We start from the raw sequence: 16,893 nt of genomic DNA, 5'->3' as shown, positions 1-16,893 counted from the left end.
ATTCCTTCATTAAGCTTTCACCTGGAACTTGATTGAATACAGGTCTCCCAAAACATAGCCATACCCGATTTTTTTTCTCTCATAAAACCACCGGAGGAAGTTCTCCACTAAAATACGAAAAAAGACACAGGAATGAGGCAAATAGAATCCGCACAACAATGGCGAAAGATTGCAGGATGACAGCTGTGTCTTAGGTAAACAGAACAACCAATTCTAATTGCAGCAGCCGAGACAGCAGTGACAGTGCAGGAATTTCACACCCGCTGCGAGGTTTGTGGACCCGAAGGGGGGGCGGGAAGAGAGAGAATGAGAAAGAGAGAGAGAGAGAGAGAGAGAGAGAGAGAGAGCGAGCGAGCGAGCATTGTTCCCCTGACACACCCCAAGGCGCCCGGCTGCAGCCCAGGACTGCGGGAAGGGTGGGGGTGGCGGTGGCGGTGGCGGCAATCAACCCGCAGAGCTTAGGGCTGGCGCTGCGGCAGGGCGGCCGGCCGGATAACCTGCGCAGGCGCATCCCCGCCGCGCCGGCCAGCCTGCAGCGCACGCGCAGTTGGCCCTCTCTTACTCCTTCAGTCCCTGCAGAGCCTGAGTCCCACCCCCACAGGCCCCGCCCCGCTCCCGTGCGCCGAACGCTCCATATCCGGGTTCCCGCCGCCGCCGCTGCGCTCATTCAGCTTTGCCGGGAGCCGAGTGATTCCCGACCAAGATGGCGGCCGTGGGGCGAGTCGGTTCTTTTGGTTCCTGTCCGCCAGGAATAACCGCGACTTACACAGGCGGCCCCTTGGCCAACGAGCTAGCGTCGGGCAACGGCGGCGCCGCGGCAGGCGACGACGAGGACGGACAGAACCTTTGGTAAGGATCGCACCCCTCCCTGGTCCCCGCCGGCAACGCCGGCCCGGGGATGGTCCAGGGTCGCGTGCCCGCCGGGGCTCGGCGCCCGGCCCAGGCCGCCGCGTTCTCGGCCGCCCCCGTCCGGGCGTGGAGGCCGGGGCAGCCCCTCCGGCGCGGGGCCCCGGCCTGAGCGTGAGCCTTGTTCCCCGCCAGGTCCTGCATCCTCAGCGAGGTCTCCACCCGCTCGCGCTCCAAACTCCCCGCGGGGAAGAACGTGCTGCTGCTGGGTAAGTGCCCCCACCTGCTCCGCCCTGCGCGGCGTCCTCCGGGCCTGGGTCCGGGTCTGCCCGCCGCGCTCTGGCTGGCTTTGTGCGGACAGCCTGGCCGGGCCCCGCCCCACCTTCCGACCTGTCGCTGACAGCTGGGGAGGAGAGAGACTGGGACCCCTGCCCCGAGACCTGCAGGGACCCGCCCTCCCCAGAACCCGCCTCCTCCCCTGGGTGTGTGTGGGGGTGGCCCTGACAGCTTCCCCTGGGAGGGACAATGCGATAGCCCAGCGGAGAGAGCTCGTGGCTTGGGCTTTACGTCGAAAATAAGGACGGTTTTCTTTCATAACAAAAATTGGTAGCAGGAGGCTCTTCGCCAGAGTTCTGTTGCAAATAGCATGCCATCAATATTTAATAGCAAGCTCTTTGTGTAATTGACAGACGCTAGAAAGGAGACCTGGTAGTTGTGATAAATGTTCTTATTTGAGTCAGTTTTTATAGGTACAATGGGCTCGTGTTGCAGCTGCCTTTTTCGCTGACACCTATAGGGCAGTAAACAGCTCTCTTGTTCAGCCCCTTTGGCCAGATGGGTGTAATAAGGAGAAATGGTCTAATGTGTCCTGATTGTTCTATATCCCCTCTACTCTCCGGGAGTTAGGTATTTGTTTCTTTACTGAGTCTGCGAGTGGACGTGGAGAACAATTCACAGCTTCACATTTTTGCAGGCTTAGCTCCAAAGTCATTTAGAGGAGAGATTTCTTTCATACTCTTCCGATGTGAAAATTTGGTTTGGCTCATAAGATGACGGTTAAATTTTAAAACTTTGGTATTGATGCCTCAAGACTTTTTATGTGCATTTAAAAACAGGAAAGGAAACAGAATTCAAATCTATTTGTCAGGGTCTGCTTTTAATGGGAATGTTTAAATAAAAACATTATTTTTCATGAACTGCTGCCAGTCTGCAGTGTGATTCTTGGCGTTAATAAGTTAATGAAGCTATTTGAAAAATTAGTATTACCTTTGTTTTTAATGTGATTGAGAGTATCTACTGCAGATTCACCTGGGTTCCCTCATGGCCTTATCACATACTAGTCCTATGATCTGAAGCAAGTTCTTTGACTTCTGTGACCCTCAGTTTCTTCTTTCTTAAAATTGACGTTCTAGAAATAATACCTACTTATTATTATGGGGACAACTGAGTGAGATAATGTTTGTGAACTGATAACAGCCCAGTGACTCTTTGTGAATCTCTTAAGTGCATTAGAAAATATTTTTATTTTAAAAATTGAGTTAGTACCTACATAAGTGGTAATATAGGCCAGAGACAGAATCCAAAAGCAAAAAAAAAAAAAAAGAAAGAAATCCAGAAGATGTTTTCAATCTACTAGCTTAAACAAATTTCTATTAAGTGCTTAAACTAAAATGTGCCTAACACAGCTTGACCTCATTGAGGTGGGTTGTATTTTTGAATACTCTCAAGACTTCTTTTCAAATGCTGCTGCTGTTAAGATCCTGATTTTTGTTTTCATTTTAGAAGTTCTTCGCAACTAATCCTTAGTGCATTAGATGTTAACTTACATGGTTCTGTTTTTAGTGAAACAAAAGTGACAGCTTTGTTCATTTCTTGATGTGTCTAATTTGCACTGAGGTTGCACCATGCGTTTTAAACCCTTTTTTAAACTTGTCTTTGCGTCAAAGACTGAATATACTTAGAGGCCCTAGACTTCCATCCCTCCAAACTTAGAATAGATTGTTCTATATCTTCTCTGCTGTAGAATAGATTCCTTTTATATGAGCTTTTCCAGCTCCACCTGATACCAAGTTATGCAAGTTTATAATTAAAAAAATTTTGGGGGGGTACTATTTCTACTGGGATTTCATCAAAGTCCTTTTCAACTTTGGGGAAAAGCTGACAACAGATTTTTATACTGATTGCATAACCAGGTTTAATTTTCTGGAATACCTCTTAAAGATTTTTTTAATCACATTTTACCATCATGTATTATGGCTGCCTTCAGTTTATGCTGGTGGAAGAGAAGAATGTATAAATGGGATTGTGGTTTTCTTTGTTATGAGTTTGAAGGTGCTAGGCAAAGAATGCTTGGCTCTAGTATGTCTTTCATAATATGAATTATGGTGATCTCTAGAGTCCCATATTTTAAAAAACCAAATCTGAGACTAAAAGGATTTTACATTTCCAACTTATACGTAAAACAGGAACAGTGATCAAACATCATATATCCAGAACACAAATGGCAGTTGAGCTTTACCTTGCTCTGCAGCCTACCCTCCCACTGCCTGGAGTGGAAGGACTCAAAGCTGGCAATATTTGCCTATGTGTGAGCCATCCTCAACACATTTTCTTTTCTTTCTTATTTTAAAACTTTTCAGTGGAGTATAGTTGCTTTACATTGTTGTTAGTTGCTGTTGTACAGCAAAGTGAACCAGCTGTACATATACCCCTCTCTTGTAGATTTCCTTCCCATTTAGGTCACCACAGACCATTGAGTAGAGTTCCCTGGGCTATACAGTAGGTTCCCATTAGTTATATAACTTGTATATAGTAGTATGTGTATGTCAGTCCCAATCTCCCAGCTCATTGCAGCCTCCCCTCCCCACTTTGGTATCGATTGGTTTGTTCTCTACATCTGTGTCTGTTTCTGCTTTGAAGATAAATTCATCTGTATCATTTCTAGATTCCACATATAAGCACTATTACATGCTTTTTTCTCTTCCTGACTTCACTTTGTATGAGTCTCTAGATTTATCCATGTCTCTGCAGATGACGCTATTTCACTCCTTTTAATGGCTGAGAGTTCATCAGGGGCTTCCCTGATGGCTCAGATGGTGAAGAGTCTGCCTGCAGTGTGGGAGACCTGGGTTCGATCCCTGGGTTGGGAATATCTCCTGGAGAAGGAAATGGCAACCGACTCCAGTATTCTTGCTTGGAAAATCCCATGGACGGAGGAGCCTGGCAGGCTATAGTCCAGTTCAGTTCAGTTGCTCAGTCATGTCCGAGTCTTTGCGACCCCATGAATTGCAGCACGCCAGGCCTCCCTGTCCATCACCATCTCCCGGGGTCCACCCAACCCATGTCCATTGAGTTGATGATGCCATCCAACCATCTCATCCTCTGTCGTCCCCTTCTCCTGCCCTCAATCTTTCCCAGCATCAGGGTCTTTTCTAGTGAGTCAGTTCTTTGCATCAGGTGGCCAAAGTACTGGAGTTTCACCCTCAACATCAGTCCTCAGGACTGATATCCTTTAGGACGGACTAGTTGGATCTCCTTGCAGTCCAAGGGACTCTCAAGAGTCTTCTCCAACACCACAGTTCAAAAGCATCAATTCTTTGGCGCTCAGCTTTCTGTATAGTCCAACTCTCACATCCATACATCACTACTGGAAAAACCATAGCCTTGACTAGACGGACCTTTGTTGCCAAAGTAATGTCTCTGCTTTTTAATATGCTGTCTAAGTTGGTCATAACTTTCCTTCCAAGGAGTAAGCGTCTTTTAATTTCGTAGCTACAGTCACCATCTGCAGTGATTTTGGAGCCCGCCAAAATAAAGTTAGCCACTGTTTCCACATCTATGCCATGAAGTGATGGTACTGGATGCCATGATCTTAGTTTCCTGAATGTTGAGCTTTAAGCCAACTTTTTCACTCTCCTCTTTCACTTTCATCAAGAGGCTTTTTAGTTCCTCTTCACTTTCTGCCATAAGGGTGGTGTCATCTGCATATCTGAGGTTATTGATATTTCTCCTGGCAATCTTGATTCCAGCTTGTGCTTCTTCCAGCCCAGCGTTTTTCGTGATGTACTCTGCATATAAGTTAAATAAGCAGGGTGACAATATACAGTCTTGGCGTACTCCTTTCCCAATTTGGAACCAGTCTGTTGTTCGATGTCCAGTTCTCACTGTTGGCTTCCTGACCTGCATAGAGGTTTCTCAAGAGGCAGGTCAGGTGGTCTGGTATTCCCATCTCTTTCAGAATTTTACACAGTTTATTGTGATCCACACAGTCAAAGGCTTTGGCATAATCAATAAAGCAGAAATAGGTGTTTTTCTGGAACTCTCTTGCTTTTTCGATGATCCAGCGGATGTTGGCAATTTGATCTCTGGTTCCTTTGCCTTTTCTAAAACCAGCTTGAACATCTGGAATTTCACGGTTCACGTATTGCTGAAGCTTGGCTTGGAGAATTTTGAGCATTAGCTTACTAGCGCGTGAAAGTGAAGTTGCTCAGTCGTGTCCGACTTGTGACCCCGTGGACTGTAACCTACCAGGCTCCTCCGTCCATGGGATTCTCCAGGCAAGAATACTGGAGTGGGTTGCCATTTCCTTCTCCAGGGGATCTTCCTGACCCAGGGATTGAACCCCAGTCTCCTGCCTTGCAGGCAAACACTTTAACCTCTGAGCCACCAGGGAAGCCACTAGCGCATGAGATGAGTGCAATTGTGCGGTAGTTTGAGCATTCTTTGGCATTGCATTTCTTTGGGATTGGAATGAAAACTGACCTTTTCCAGTCCTGTGGCCACTGCTGAATTTTCCAAATTTGCTGGCATATTGAGTACAGCACTTTCACAGCATCATCTTTCAGAATTTGAAAGAGCTCAACTGGAATTCCATCACCTCCACTAGCTTTGTTTGTAGTGATGATGCTTCTTTTTTTTTTAATATAAATTTATTTATATTAATTGGAGGTTAATTACTTTACAATATTGTATTGGTTTTGCCGTAAATCAACATGAGTCTGCCACAGGTATACACGTGTTCCCCATCCTGAACCCCTGTAGTGATGCTTCCTAAGGCCCACTTGACTTCACATTCCAGGATGTCTGGCTCTAGGTGAGTGATCACACCATCGTGATTATCTGGGTCGTGAAGATCTTTTTTGTACACTTCTGTGTATTCTTGCCACCTCTTCTTAATATCTTCTGCTTCTGTTAGGTCCATACCATTTCTGTCCTTTATCGAGCCCATCTTTGCCTGAAATGTTCCCTTGGTATCTCTAATTTTCTTGAAGAGATCTCTAGTCTTTCCCATTCTGTTGTTTTCCTCTGTTTCTTTGCATTGATCTCTGAGGAAGGCTTTCCTCTCTCTCCTTGCTATTCTTTGGAACTCGGCATTCAAATGGGTGTATCTTTCCTTTTCTCCTTTGCTTTTCGATTCCCGTCTTTTCACAGCTATTTGTATACAGTCCAGGGGGTCACAAAGACTTGGACACGACTGAGTGGCTTCGCTTGACTAGTATCTCGTCGTGCATGTGCTCCGCATGTTCTTTACCCGTTGCTCTGTTGATGGGCCTTTACGCTGCTTCCATGTCCTGGCTGTTGCAGAGAGTGCTGCAGTGAACACTGGGGTGCGTATGTCGTTTTGAATTACGCTTTTTCTGATATGGGCCCAGGAGTAGGATCGCTGGATCATATCTCAAAACATTTACATACAAATCTTAGTCTGCCTCCTCTGCCCCTCTTCCTCCCAGCTTCCCCAAACTGGGGTGTAGATGTGAATGCTGATTTGTGGATAAGATACTGAATTTTAGAGAGCTGTTCAGTGAGTTTTCCAAGGCCACACAGCTGTAAAGACCCTGCCCTCTGATTTTGGTGAGGATTTTGGACTTTTGATAGAAATTCCTTCAAGGGAGAAAGTGCCACCTACTCTTCCTACCGCATAACTTTTTAAAAAGGCTGTCTTGGAGTGAAAATACTAATAATTAAAGTAAAATCCAAATATTTGTTGGATTCTAGGATGTAGCTTCTGTTGTCATGGTGTTTGTGGTGAAGAAGTCATTCACTTACGTCTGGCCCCTTGTGAAACCCAGAAACACTCTGGTGTTAGCATTCAGTCACTTTTGCTTGAAAGATTTTGAGAGTAAACTTGTCTGTTCTTGATATTAAAAGGCAGAACTTCCTGTGTGTATGTTTTTAGTAGGATTTAACTTACAAATGGTCCTTTTAGTAACTTTTTTCTTCTTTACCCTTACTGTTTAATCAAACTTTACTACAGTGATTGTAGTTATATGAATTTTAATAGCTGCTGTTGAGGGCACTTTCTCTGTGCCTTGGGTTACTTAACCATGTTTTGATAAGACTACCTAAGGAAAATAACAACAGCAACAAATTTATAGGCACTTACGTGTACCAGGCACATTAGGATTGTTTACATGCCGAGATTATCCCTGTAAAGATCAGGAAAGAAAGAGCTGTTAGGTAAATTGCCCTGAGGTTACATAGTCAGAAAGGGGCAATGTCAGGATTCTGAACTGTGCAGCCTGGCTCCAGAGCCAGTATTCTCAATCTATACACCGGGCAGTCTCTCTTCAAGAAAGAGCTTTCTTTGTAGGAAAAGTAAAAGATGTTTAGCAGTTATTAAGGAACTTTCTTTGGTTCTCCTGATGTAATCTGCCTCACTGCAAAAAATCTCATTGATAACGATTAATTGAATTAATTGTCTGAAGATACATACGTAGCTTTGGACGCCAGCACGGTGCCTGGCTGATAGATGAGACATTAGTATCGCTTCCTGTTCTGAGGCCATCGTGAATTAGTGAAAGTAGTTGGTTGGCCCATGTAAGCCTCACCTTTCTCATCTGTAAATTAAGAGACTTGGACTTGGTGATCTCTGAAGTCGTACCTCCTCTGATATTCTATAATTATTTCAAAGTGTAAAGCTTGTGAATTGTATATTTTTGAAGAAATGTTTTGAAAACATGGTGTAATTGTGTTTAAACTAATGAAGTGTTTCTTTGTATATGTGGACAGTTTGATTCCACTTGGAAGAAATGGAGTCTGCATTTTTTACCCCTGAAGGCATTACTAGTTCAGGATAGTGTGCAGCCAAAAAAAAAAAGTCTCACAAAATACTGAGCATTATCAGAAATAAAATTCATTTCTTTTATGTTTGAATTATTGCAAGTAGTAGGCCTCAAGATACACATTGGACTAGAGATCTTTTCAGGGTAGTAACTTGTCAAGGAAGTGAGTGGTTTTCTGTATAAGGGCTGACTCTGAAAAGAATGAAATTGTTTTAGTCAGAAACTGTTTGAGAGAAAGTGGGATTAAAGATCCCCAAAGTTGTATGACTTGGGAGAAACAGATTTTTGTCCGGTGGGCGGTGTTTTCTGGCGTGATTATAGGAATGTGATATAAGCGACAGTGCTGTGACAGCGATGCTGTTGGGCTGGTAATTTTCGAAGGATTAGCAAAACTATTGCCTATTATGTTACTGTTGCTATACAATATACCAAATATAAAGTGTTTTGAGAGTCCAGTGGCATATTGGTATTTTATGATGGTCAGCAGCCTATCAAGGCCACATAGTAAATAATTTAGGCTCTGGGAGCCATATGGTCTCTCTTGTAACTATTCAGCTCTGCCCTCGTAGCCCCCAGACAGCCATAGAGAATACATTCGTGGATGGAGGTGGCAGTATTTAGTAAAATTTTATTTACAGAAAGAGGCAGCAGGCCAGATGTGGCCTTTGGGCAGAAGTTTGTAGCCCCTCTTTTTAGAATGTTACGGGTGTCAGTTTCATCAATAACGCCAGGAGCCGGTTAATAGAGCTTTCTGGTTAACCGAATAATATTTGGCCCCTAATGGGTGCTCAGTAAATAACTGTTGGATGAATGTTGACCATCTTTTGCTTAAAGGTTCATTGTTATACCAGCTAGAGGTATAGTCTGAACACAAGTTTAAGAATTGTCAAGAGACGCTCATCTATTTCCTTCTTGAGCTACTGTGAAAAACAAAACAGAGCTGGGAGAAATAAAGATGTCAGGTGATAAGACATGAAGGAAGATCAGCAAAAACCCTTTGAAAATGCAGAACGGGAGCCTTGAGTTAGGAAAAGGAAAGATCCAAGTTGAGCATGGGACTGTGTCCCTATTGAGTGAGTGGCCAGGGAGCTTCCTGGTGGTCCAGAGGTTAAGACTGTACTCCAGTGCGGGGGCGTGGGTTCAGTCCCCAGCTGGGGAGCTGTATCCAGCATGCTTTGTGGTGATGCCAAAAAGGAAAGAAAGAGACCACGGACTAGCCTTTTGGGTCCTTCTTTTGTTTGTAAAGTGAGGACAGTGGCGTTAGAAAAACCTCACAGGTAACCTCTTTATTCATTGTTCATCAAGCATTTGTTAGAGCGTGCTGTGCACAACATGCTCTGCTGGGTCCTCTGGAGAAAACCAGGCTGGCTAGGACTTGGTCCCTGCCCTCCAGGAGCTTGTGACCTCCAGTGGGGAAGGACTCACGGCGTATGGTAAAAAGTCAGCTGTGTCAGTCGGAAGTAATTGCTAATCAGACTGCATAAGATTTTTGTGGGAAAGGTGGTGTCTGAGGAAACTTTTGCGAGTAGGGTGGGGAGAGGGGCACCGCAGGACGGCGGGGGCCTGTGGCTGTAGCTGAAGGCCTGGTGAGAAGTCCCGAGCTGCTCGGGTGGGGGCCCTTACCCAGAGGCCCTGGTGTCGGAGTCAGCCCTCCCGCCGCCTGTGGGCAGCGTGCAGCCCCCTGGCCTTTCAGGGGAGAGTGTATCAGATTTCCTGGGATTCAAAGAACTAAAATGATGTGTAGCACACCTTCTGCTTATTTTAAGTGATAAAGGTAATGCATGTTTCTTGCCAGAGAGAAAGAATACTTATGAGTCAGAAAAATGAAAATAACACGTGATCTCACCACCTGGAGGTAATCAGTCTTCATTTTCTCTATGTATATATTTGTTTTTTAAACAAAATAGGCTCATACCTTATATTTTGAAATCAGATTTTTTTTTCTTTTTATGTATCGGAAGGTGTTTTTTTTTTTTTTTTGGTGTGGTAGTGGATATGGATTCCCCTTTAGTGACTGAATAATACATATGGTTCTGTCATAAAATTATACTTGATAGGTAAACAGATTATTCTTGTTACACCCCATTTTCCGCTTACCAGGTATTATCTTTGGGATAAACTCCCACAGGTTGAGTTGCTGCTGCTGCTAAGTCGCTTCAGTCGTGTCCGACTCTGTGCAACCCCATAGACGGCAGCCCACCAGCCTCCCTCATCCATGGGCTTTTCTAGGCAAGAACACTGGAGTGGGGTGCCATTGCCTTCTCCAATGCAATACTACTCAGCCACAAAAAAGAATGGAATGACGTTTGCAGCGACATGGATGGACCTAGGGACCATCATACGAAAGGAGAATGATCCTGATACACGTGCTCATACATGACACCACCCAACAGGTGGAGTCCAAAATACGACACAAACGAGCTTACTTCCAGAACAGAAACAGACTCACAGACACAGAGAACAAGGTGACCACAGGGGACAGGGTGTGAGAGAGGGGCAGATCAGGAGTTTGGGATTAGCAGATACAAACTGCCATATTAGTATATAGTGTGGATAAACAACAAGGTTCTATGGAGAGCATGGAAAACTATATTCAGGATCTTGGGATAAACCATAATGGAAAAGAACATGAAAAAGTACGCACACACATATGTAACCGAATCACTCTGCTGTATAACAGAAACTAACACAACATTTTAAATCAACTATACTTCAGTAAAAAGTATTCTTTTAAAATCCAACTATTGCAAAGTATTCCTTCCATGATTCTGCCTAACTGAAAATAAGCCACGTATAACTTTTACAGCGCGCATGAGCTGTTAAAGCACTTCTTAAAATCTTCTCTTTCCTCAGAGTATGGGTAAAAGGTAAAAGTAAATACAAAATAAAAGTCCTCAACGAAATCCTGAACAGACCAGCAAGTTCACGGTATCAAATATTAAGACAGTAAAAGTCATCTCGAGAACTACTAATTAGGGAGAACTTGAAACAGTTTATCAAGTACAAAATAAGAGTACTAATAAGCTAAATGATATGATGAGTTTAAGGTATTCAATTTTACAAATGGAATAACCAAAGTTTCAGCTGTTTCTTTTCCCAATCTTAAAAATTTCCTTTGATCTTAAATAAAACCAGCAATCAAAGAATCTTTAAAAAGAACTCCCCTGAAAATGCCACTTAATAAACTAAAGTATTACCATTTGGGACAATTTCAGAACACAGATACCTATTATATGTGGAAAAATGAGCAGTACACAGAAGTGGCAGATGGCGCCTGCACATAAAAGGACTTCAGTCCTCATCACGTAAAGGAGATCTGCCTCTCTCCTGTGAGATTCCCCTGTTATTTCTATATAGAAACAATGTTGAGTCGAAAACTGATCTAACCAAGGGCTTGGTGGAAACCTGTGGTATACTATTTGTCAGAATTCATTGAACAGGTGTTTCCGGAGCACCTCCTTCATATGCAAAGCTGAATATGTGCTGGAAGGGATGAAAGCATGAGAAACTCTCGTAGGCTCCAGACCTGTCCCTAGAAGGACTTAATGCTGTCATCTCAGCACTCACCAATGGAAAGTATGTACCTTCAGAGTCTTCTTGAACATTATTAAACAGTAGTCTCAGAAGGCTGTCCTGTTCTACGTGTCCCACCATCAGTGTGTGAAAGCACGTGTTTGTCCAACACCATTGGTGACACCAGGGGCTGTTCATGTCAATCTTTGCCTCTCTGGTAGGCAGGTTAAAAACCGGCATATTAATTTAAAGGCAGCTTAGTTGTAGAATACATACTCTGCTTGTTCATTAAGAACTGTTGCATTAGGGTGACTTTGACCCTCTGGAGCCTAGGAACTGTTAATACCATTGGGCTCAGCATTTATTGGCCTTGGTGAGTGTTTATTGCAGTAAACTCAGTGTTGTTCAGGTCTAGTGAGAGAAACGGTAAAGGATAAGTTTTGCTTTTACCGTCACCTAGATGGCTGAATGGTGTTCACAGGTAGGGCTAGGACCAACGATGGGGTGTGCTGTGCCTGTTACTCGAGTCTTCCGCTGGTGCTTTTCTCTGGAGCATGCTGCCTGTCTTGTGGAAGAGGGTGCACAGCTGAGCTGGGATTCAGGGCTGGCTCTCCACCGCACGCACTCCTCGACACGCTGGAGGGAGGTGGTCTTGAAGCAGTGGCTGCAGACCCTATGGCTGGTCGGTAGCTTCTCCCTGCCTTTGCTGGCTGAGGCAGGGGAGAGATGCTCTTTGCAGACGAAGAGCAGACCAACCCCCCAGCCTGCTTGGGTCATCCAGGTAACTCACGGAAGCCATGTGGACGGTCCACGCCCAGAGGTAGCTCCGGTGGTGACTGCGTGTGGCCCTTGTCAGCAGAGCTTTCAGATGAAAAGGATGATTTGTTTTTTTATTTTTAATAAAAACATTTTTGGCTGTGCTGAGTCTCTGTGCCGCGCGTGGGCTTTCTCTAGGTGGGGTGCTCAGGCTTCTCGTCGTGGTGTCTTCTCCTGTGGAGCGCCAGCTCTAGGCTTGGTAGCCGTGGTGCGTGGGCTTGGTTGCCCCGCAGCGGCTGGAGTCTTCCCGGACCAGGGATTGAACCTGTGCTCCCTGCGTTGGCAGACGGATTTTTAACCACTGGACCACCAGGGAAGCCCAGTAATTCATTTTCCATCATGCAAAGCCAAATCAGAGGTGCTCATTTTACAGTGTTGGTATCTTACTCGGATAAAGAAGGAATATGGCAGGCTGGAATTCTCTGTTATGATTAGTATCATGATGCTGTGGACCATAAAGTTTCCAACGGAGGTATGTGGAAGTGTGAACCGAAGCTCTGTACAGAAGGCAGGCGTCAGAGACGCAGCCCGTGCCCAGCAGGGAGTGTGCTGTGCTTCAGCCTTCCACGGCAGCAGGAGAGGAAGCTGGGAGGAGAGGGAGGCAGAGCGCCGCTCACGTTTCCCTTTCTCGCCCCTGTCTGTCTGGAGCTGAGGGGACAATGCTAGAACCTGCTGCCTAACAGTGACAGAATAGAGTGGAGGAGCATTGCTGGACTTAAATCCTGACCCTTCCTCAGCAAGTTGCTTAATCTTTCAGATTATACTGTTTACCTTTGAGGATTAGTGTAAGGATTATGTGAGATACTGTTTGTGAACGCTTCAAACATTGGCATACACGGGAAGGGTTCAAGTTGTTCCTAACCTAGTACAGTGTGTACTTAGGTTTCAGCCGCTCATTTTCACGAGTCATGGTTTTGTTTTCTTTTTAAAAAAACACCAGTGTCTAAGAAAAACCCCAGTGCGTCATATCACTGATGGAGAAGGTATGGATTCTGATAGTCCTAGAACTTTAAACCCGTCACTGTAAAGATTGGAGATTGTCTGAGGTATGGATTCTGATAGTCCTAGAACTTTAAATCCGTCACTGTAAAGATTGGAGACTGTCTGGTCTTATACTCCACTCTCCCTCCATTTAGGGGCTTCTCCGGTAGCTCAGACGGTAGAGCGTCTGCCTGCAGTGCAGAAGATCTGGGTTCAATCCCTGGGTTGGAAAGATCCTCTGGAGAAGGAAATGGCACCCCACTCCAGTCTCTAGCCTGGAAAATTCCGTGGATGGAGGAGCCTGGTAGGCCACAGTCCGTGGGATCGCAAAGAGTCGGACATAACTGAACAACTTCACTACCTCCATTTAGAAGACAAGGGAGCAAATGGAAATTATCTGACTTGTCCTGGTTCACACAACTGATGGGGACAAGGTTACAGTTACTAGAAGTCCCATCTTCTAGATCTTTATGTTTTTAATTCATTCATCAGATTTTTAAAAAGTTTATGGGCATTACATCCTGGTGTTAAACTAGAGATCTGTTGAGATAAAACAACAACATGAGCACATGTTTATGTTGATGCTGTTTTGGTTACTTTATGTGGAGTTTTTTTCCCTAATTTGGTGTTCAAATTTGAGCTTTGAAGTGAGAATTGATGACTGTTGGTGGTTTATGGTAAAACTGAAGTTCTTTTAAGTGCTTGGATCCTGTACTTGGCTCACAGAGAGTGATTTACTTGAACAGGTTCAGATGAATAATTTGAAATACAGGCTTACTTGCTGTGGAGAATTTCACTGTAATTGGATTAACGAATTCCTCCTTTTGGTCCATCCACTAGGACAGGATTTGGCCTATAGACGCTTGTTCTGTGGCTAGCAATCTAAGAACGGTGTTTGTTTTTTATATTTTTGAAGAGTTGGGGAGGCGGAACCCAAAGGTGAATATGTGACAGAGACCGTATGTGACCTGCAAAACCTAAAGTATTGCTGTCTAGCCCCTTACAGAAAAAGGCGCCCAGGGCCTGGATGAGGACGTGAAAATAACTTGATTATGATGGAGTTCGATCTAAACATGTTCAGTTCAGTCGGGCAGTTGTGTCTGACTCTGTGACCCCATGGACTGCAGCACGCCAGGCCTCCCTGTCCATCACCAACCCCCAGAGTTTACTCAGACTCACGTCCATTGAGTCGGTGATGCCATCCAACCATCTCACCCTCTGTCGTCCCCTTCCCCTCCCGCCTTCAGTCTGGCCCAGCATCAGGGTCTTTTCCAGGGGGTCAGTTCTTCGCATCAGGTGGCCAAAGCAGGTTAGGGGTTTTTAAGTTTTGTGTTTGGGGTGTAGTTGGTTAACAAGGTTGTGTTAGTTTCAGGTGTGCAGCAGAATGAAGCAGTTATGCATCTGCATGTGTGTGGTGGTTTTCAAATTCTTTTACCACTTAGGTTATTACAGAATGTTGAACAGAGGTCCCTGTGCTATCCACTAGGTCCCTGTTGGTTATCTATTTTATTTACTTGTTTCTATTTTAAAATTTTTATTGGGGTATGATTGCTTTACAATGTGTTAATTTTTCAGTTTCAGTTCAGTCGTTCAGCTGTGTCAAACTCTTTGCAACCCCATGGACTGCAGCACGCCAGGCCTCCCTGTCCATCACCAACTCCTAGAGCGTACTCAAACTCATGTCCGTTGGGTCAGTGATGCCATCCAACCCTCTGATTCTCTGTCATCCCCTTCTCCCACCTTCAATCTTTCCCAGCATCAGGGTCTTTTCCAGCGAGTCAGTTCTTCACATCAGGTGGCCAAAGTATTGGTGTTTCAGCTTCAGCATTAGTCCTTCCAGTGAATATTCAGGGCTGGTTTCCCTCAGGATGGACTGGCTGGATCTCCTTGCTGTCCAAGGGGCTCTCAAGAGTCTTCCCCAACACCACAGTTCAAATGCTTCAATTCTTTAGCACTCAGTTTTCCTTATAGTCCAACTCTCATATCCATCCATGACTACTGGAAGAACCATAGCCTTGACTAGATGGACCTTTGTTGGCAAAGTAATATCTCTGCTTTTTAATATGCTGTCTAGGTTGGTCATAGCTTTTCTCCCAAGGAGCAACCATTTTTAATTTCATGGTTACAGTCACCATCTGCAGTGATTTTGGAGCCCCCAAAATAAAGTCTGACACTGTTTCCCCATCCATTTCCCATGAAGTGATGGGACTGGATGCTATGATCTTAGTTTTCTGAAAGTTGAGCTTTAAGCCAATTTTTCCACTCTCCTCTTTCACTTTCATCAAGAGGCTTTTTAGTTCTTCTTCACTTTCTGCCATAAGGGTGGTGTCATCTGCATATCTGAGGTTATTGATGTTTCTACTGGCAGTCTTGATTCCAGCTTGTGCTTACTCCAGCCCAGCGATTCTCATGATGTACTCTGCATATAAGTTAAATAAGCAGGGTGACAATATACAGCCTTGGCATACTCCTCTCCTGATTTGGAGCCAGTCTGTTGTCCCATGTCCAGTTTTAACTGTTGCTTCCTGACCTGCACACAGGTTTCTCAGGAGGCAGGTCAGGCGGTAATTTCTGCTGTACAGCAAAGGGAACCAGCTGTACACACACAGCTGTCCATAGGTACTGTTGGTGTCCTTCTCCTTTAGGTCGCCACACAGCAGTGAGTAGAGCCCCCTCTGCTGTACAGTGGCTTTCTCATTAGTTCCCTGTCAGTACACAGCAGTGTGTGTGTCCGTCCCAGTTCCCCACTCATCCCACCCTTGCTTCCGCCTTGGTGTCCGTGTGTGTGTTCTCTATGTCTGTCTCTGTTTCTGCTTTGCAAATAGATGCATCTGTACCGTTCTTCTGGATTCCACATATGGTATTAATGTGGTATTTATTTTTCTGAGTTCACTCTGTACGAGCGTCTCTAGGTCCATCCATGTCTCTGTGAATGGCACAGTTTCATTTCATTTTATAGCTGAGTAATGTTCCATTTTACGTATGTACCATGTCTTCTTTATCCATTTCTCTGTTGATGAATACTTAGGTTGCTTCCATATCCTGACTACTGTAAATTGAGCTGTAGTGAGCATTGGAGAGCAGGTTTCTTTTTGAGTTGTGGTTTTCTCCGGGTATATGCTCAGGAATGAGATTATTGGATCATGGAGTAATTAATGTTTTTAGTGTTTTAGGGAATGTCACTGTTCTTCCTACCGGCTGTTACCAGTTTGCCTTCCTACCAACAGTGTAAGAGAGTTCCTCTACTCCACACTCGCTCTAGCATTTATTTAGTTTTTAATTTTTAAAAGTAGTACTGTGTTTATTTTGACTCTTCCGGGCCTTCGTTGCTGCCCAGCGGCTTTCTCTCGTCCTGGCCGGCGGGGAGCTCCTCTGTAGCTGCACTGTGCCGGCTCTGCGCTGCGGCGGCTCCTCTGCCGCGGAGCGTGGGCTCTGTGGTGTGTGGGCTTCAGCAGTTGTGGGATGCGGGTTCTGGGGCGTGGGCGCGGTAGCGGTGGCGCGCAGGCTCCGTTGCCCTGTAGCACGTGGGATCTTGGTTCCCTGGCCGTGGATCGGGTCTGTCTCCTGCACTGGCCGGCAGCTTCTTAACCACTGGCCCGCCAGGGGAGTCCCTCCATCGTTTACTGTTGATAGATTGTTTTCATGGTGGCCATTTTGACTGGTGTGACGTGTTACC

At 45.1% G+C, this 16,893-nt stretch overlaps 1 protein-coding gene across 1 annotated transcript in view; it reads left to right on the top strand.

The window, feature by feature from the left end:
* Positions 1–661: 661 nt before the first annotated feature.
* The window catches only part of DYNC1LI1 (dynein cytoplasmic 1 light intermediate chain 1), a 53,161-nt gene continuing 36,929 nt past the window's right edge, over positions 662–16,893 (top strand). Inside the window, exons 1-2 of the mRNA XM_027957947.3 lie at positions 662–849; positions 1,042–1,115. Coding sequence (XP_027813748.1) covers positions 704–849; positions 1,042–1,115 — 220 coding nt within the window. The 5' untranslated portion in view covers positions 662–703. The remainder of the gene's footprint in view (positions 850–1,041; positions 1,116–16,893) is intronic.

Source organism: Ovis aries, chromosome 19, assembly GCF_016772045.2.
Source record: "Ovis aries strain OAR_USU_Benz2616 breed Rambouillet chromosome 19, ARS-UI_Ramb_v3.0, whole genome shotgun sequence".
Lineage (NCBI taxonomy): Eukaryota > Metazoa > Chordata > Mammalia > Artiodactyla > Bovidae > Ovis > Ovis aries.
This window is presented reverse-complemented; position numbering and strand designations above follow the sequence as displayed.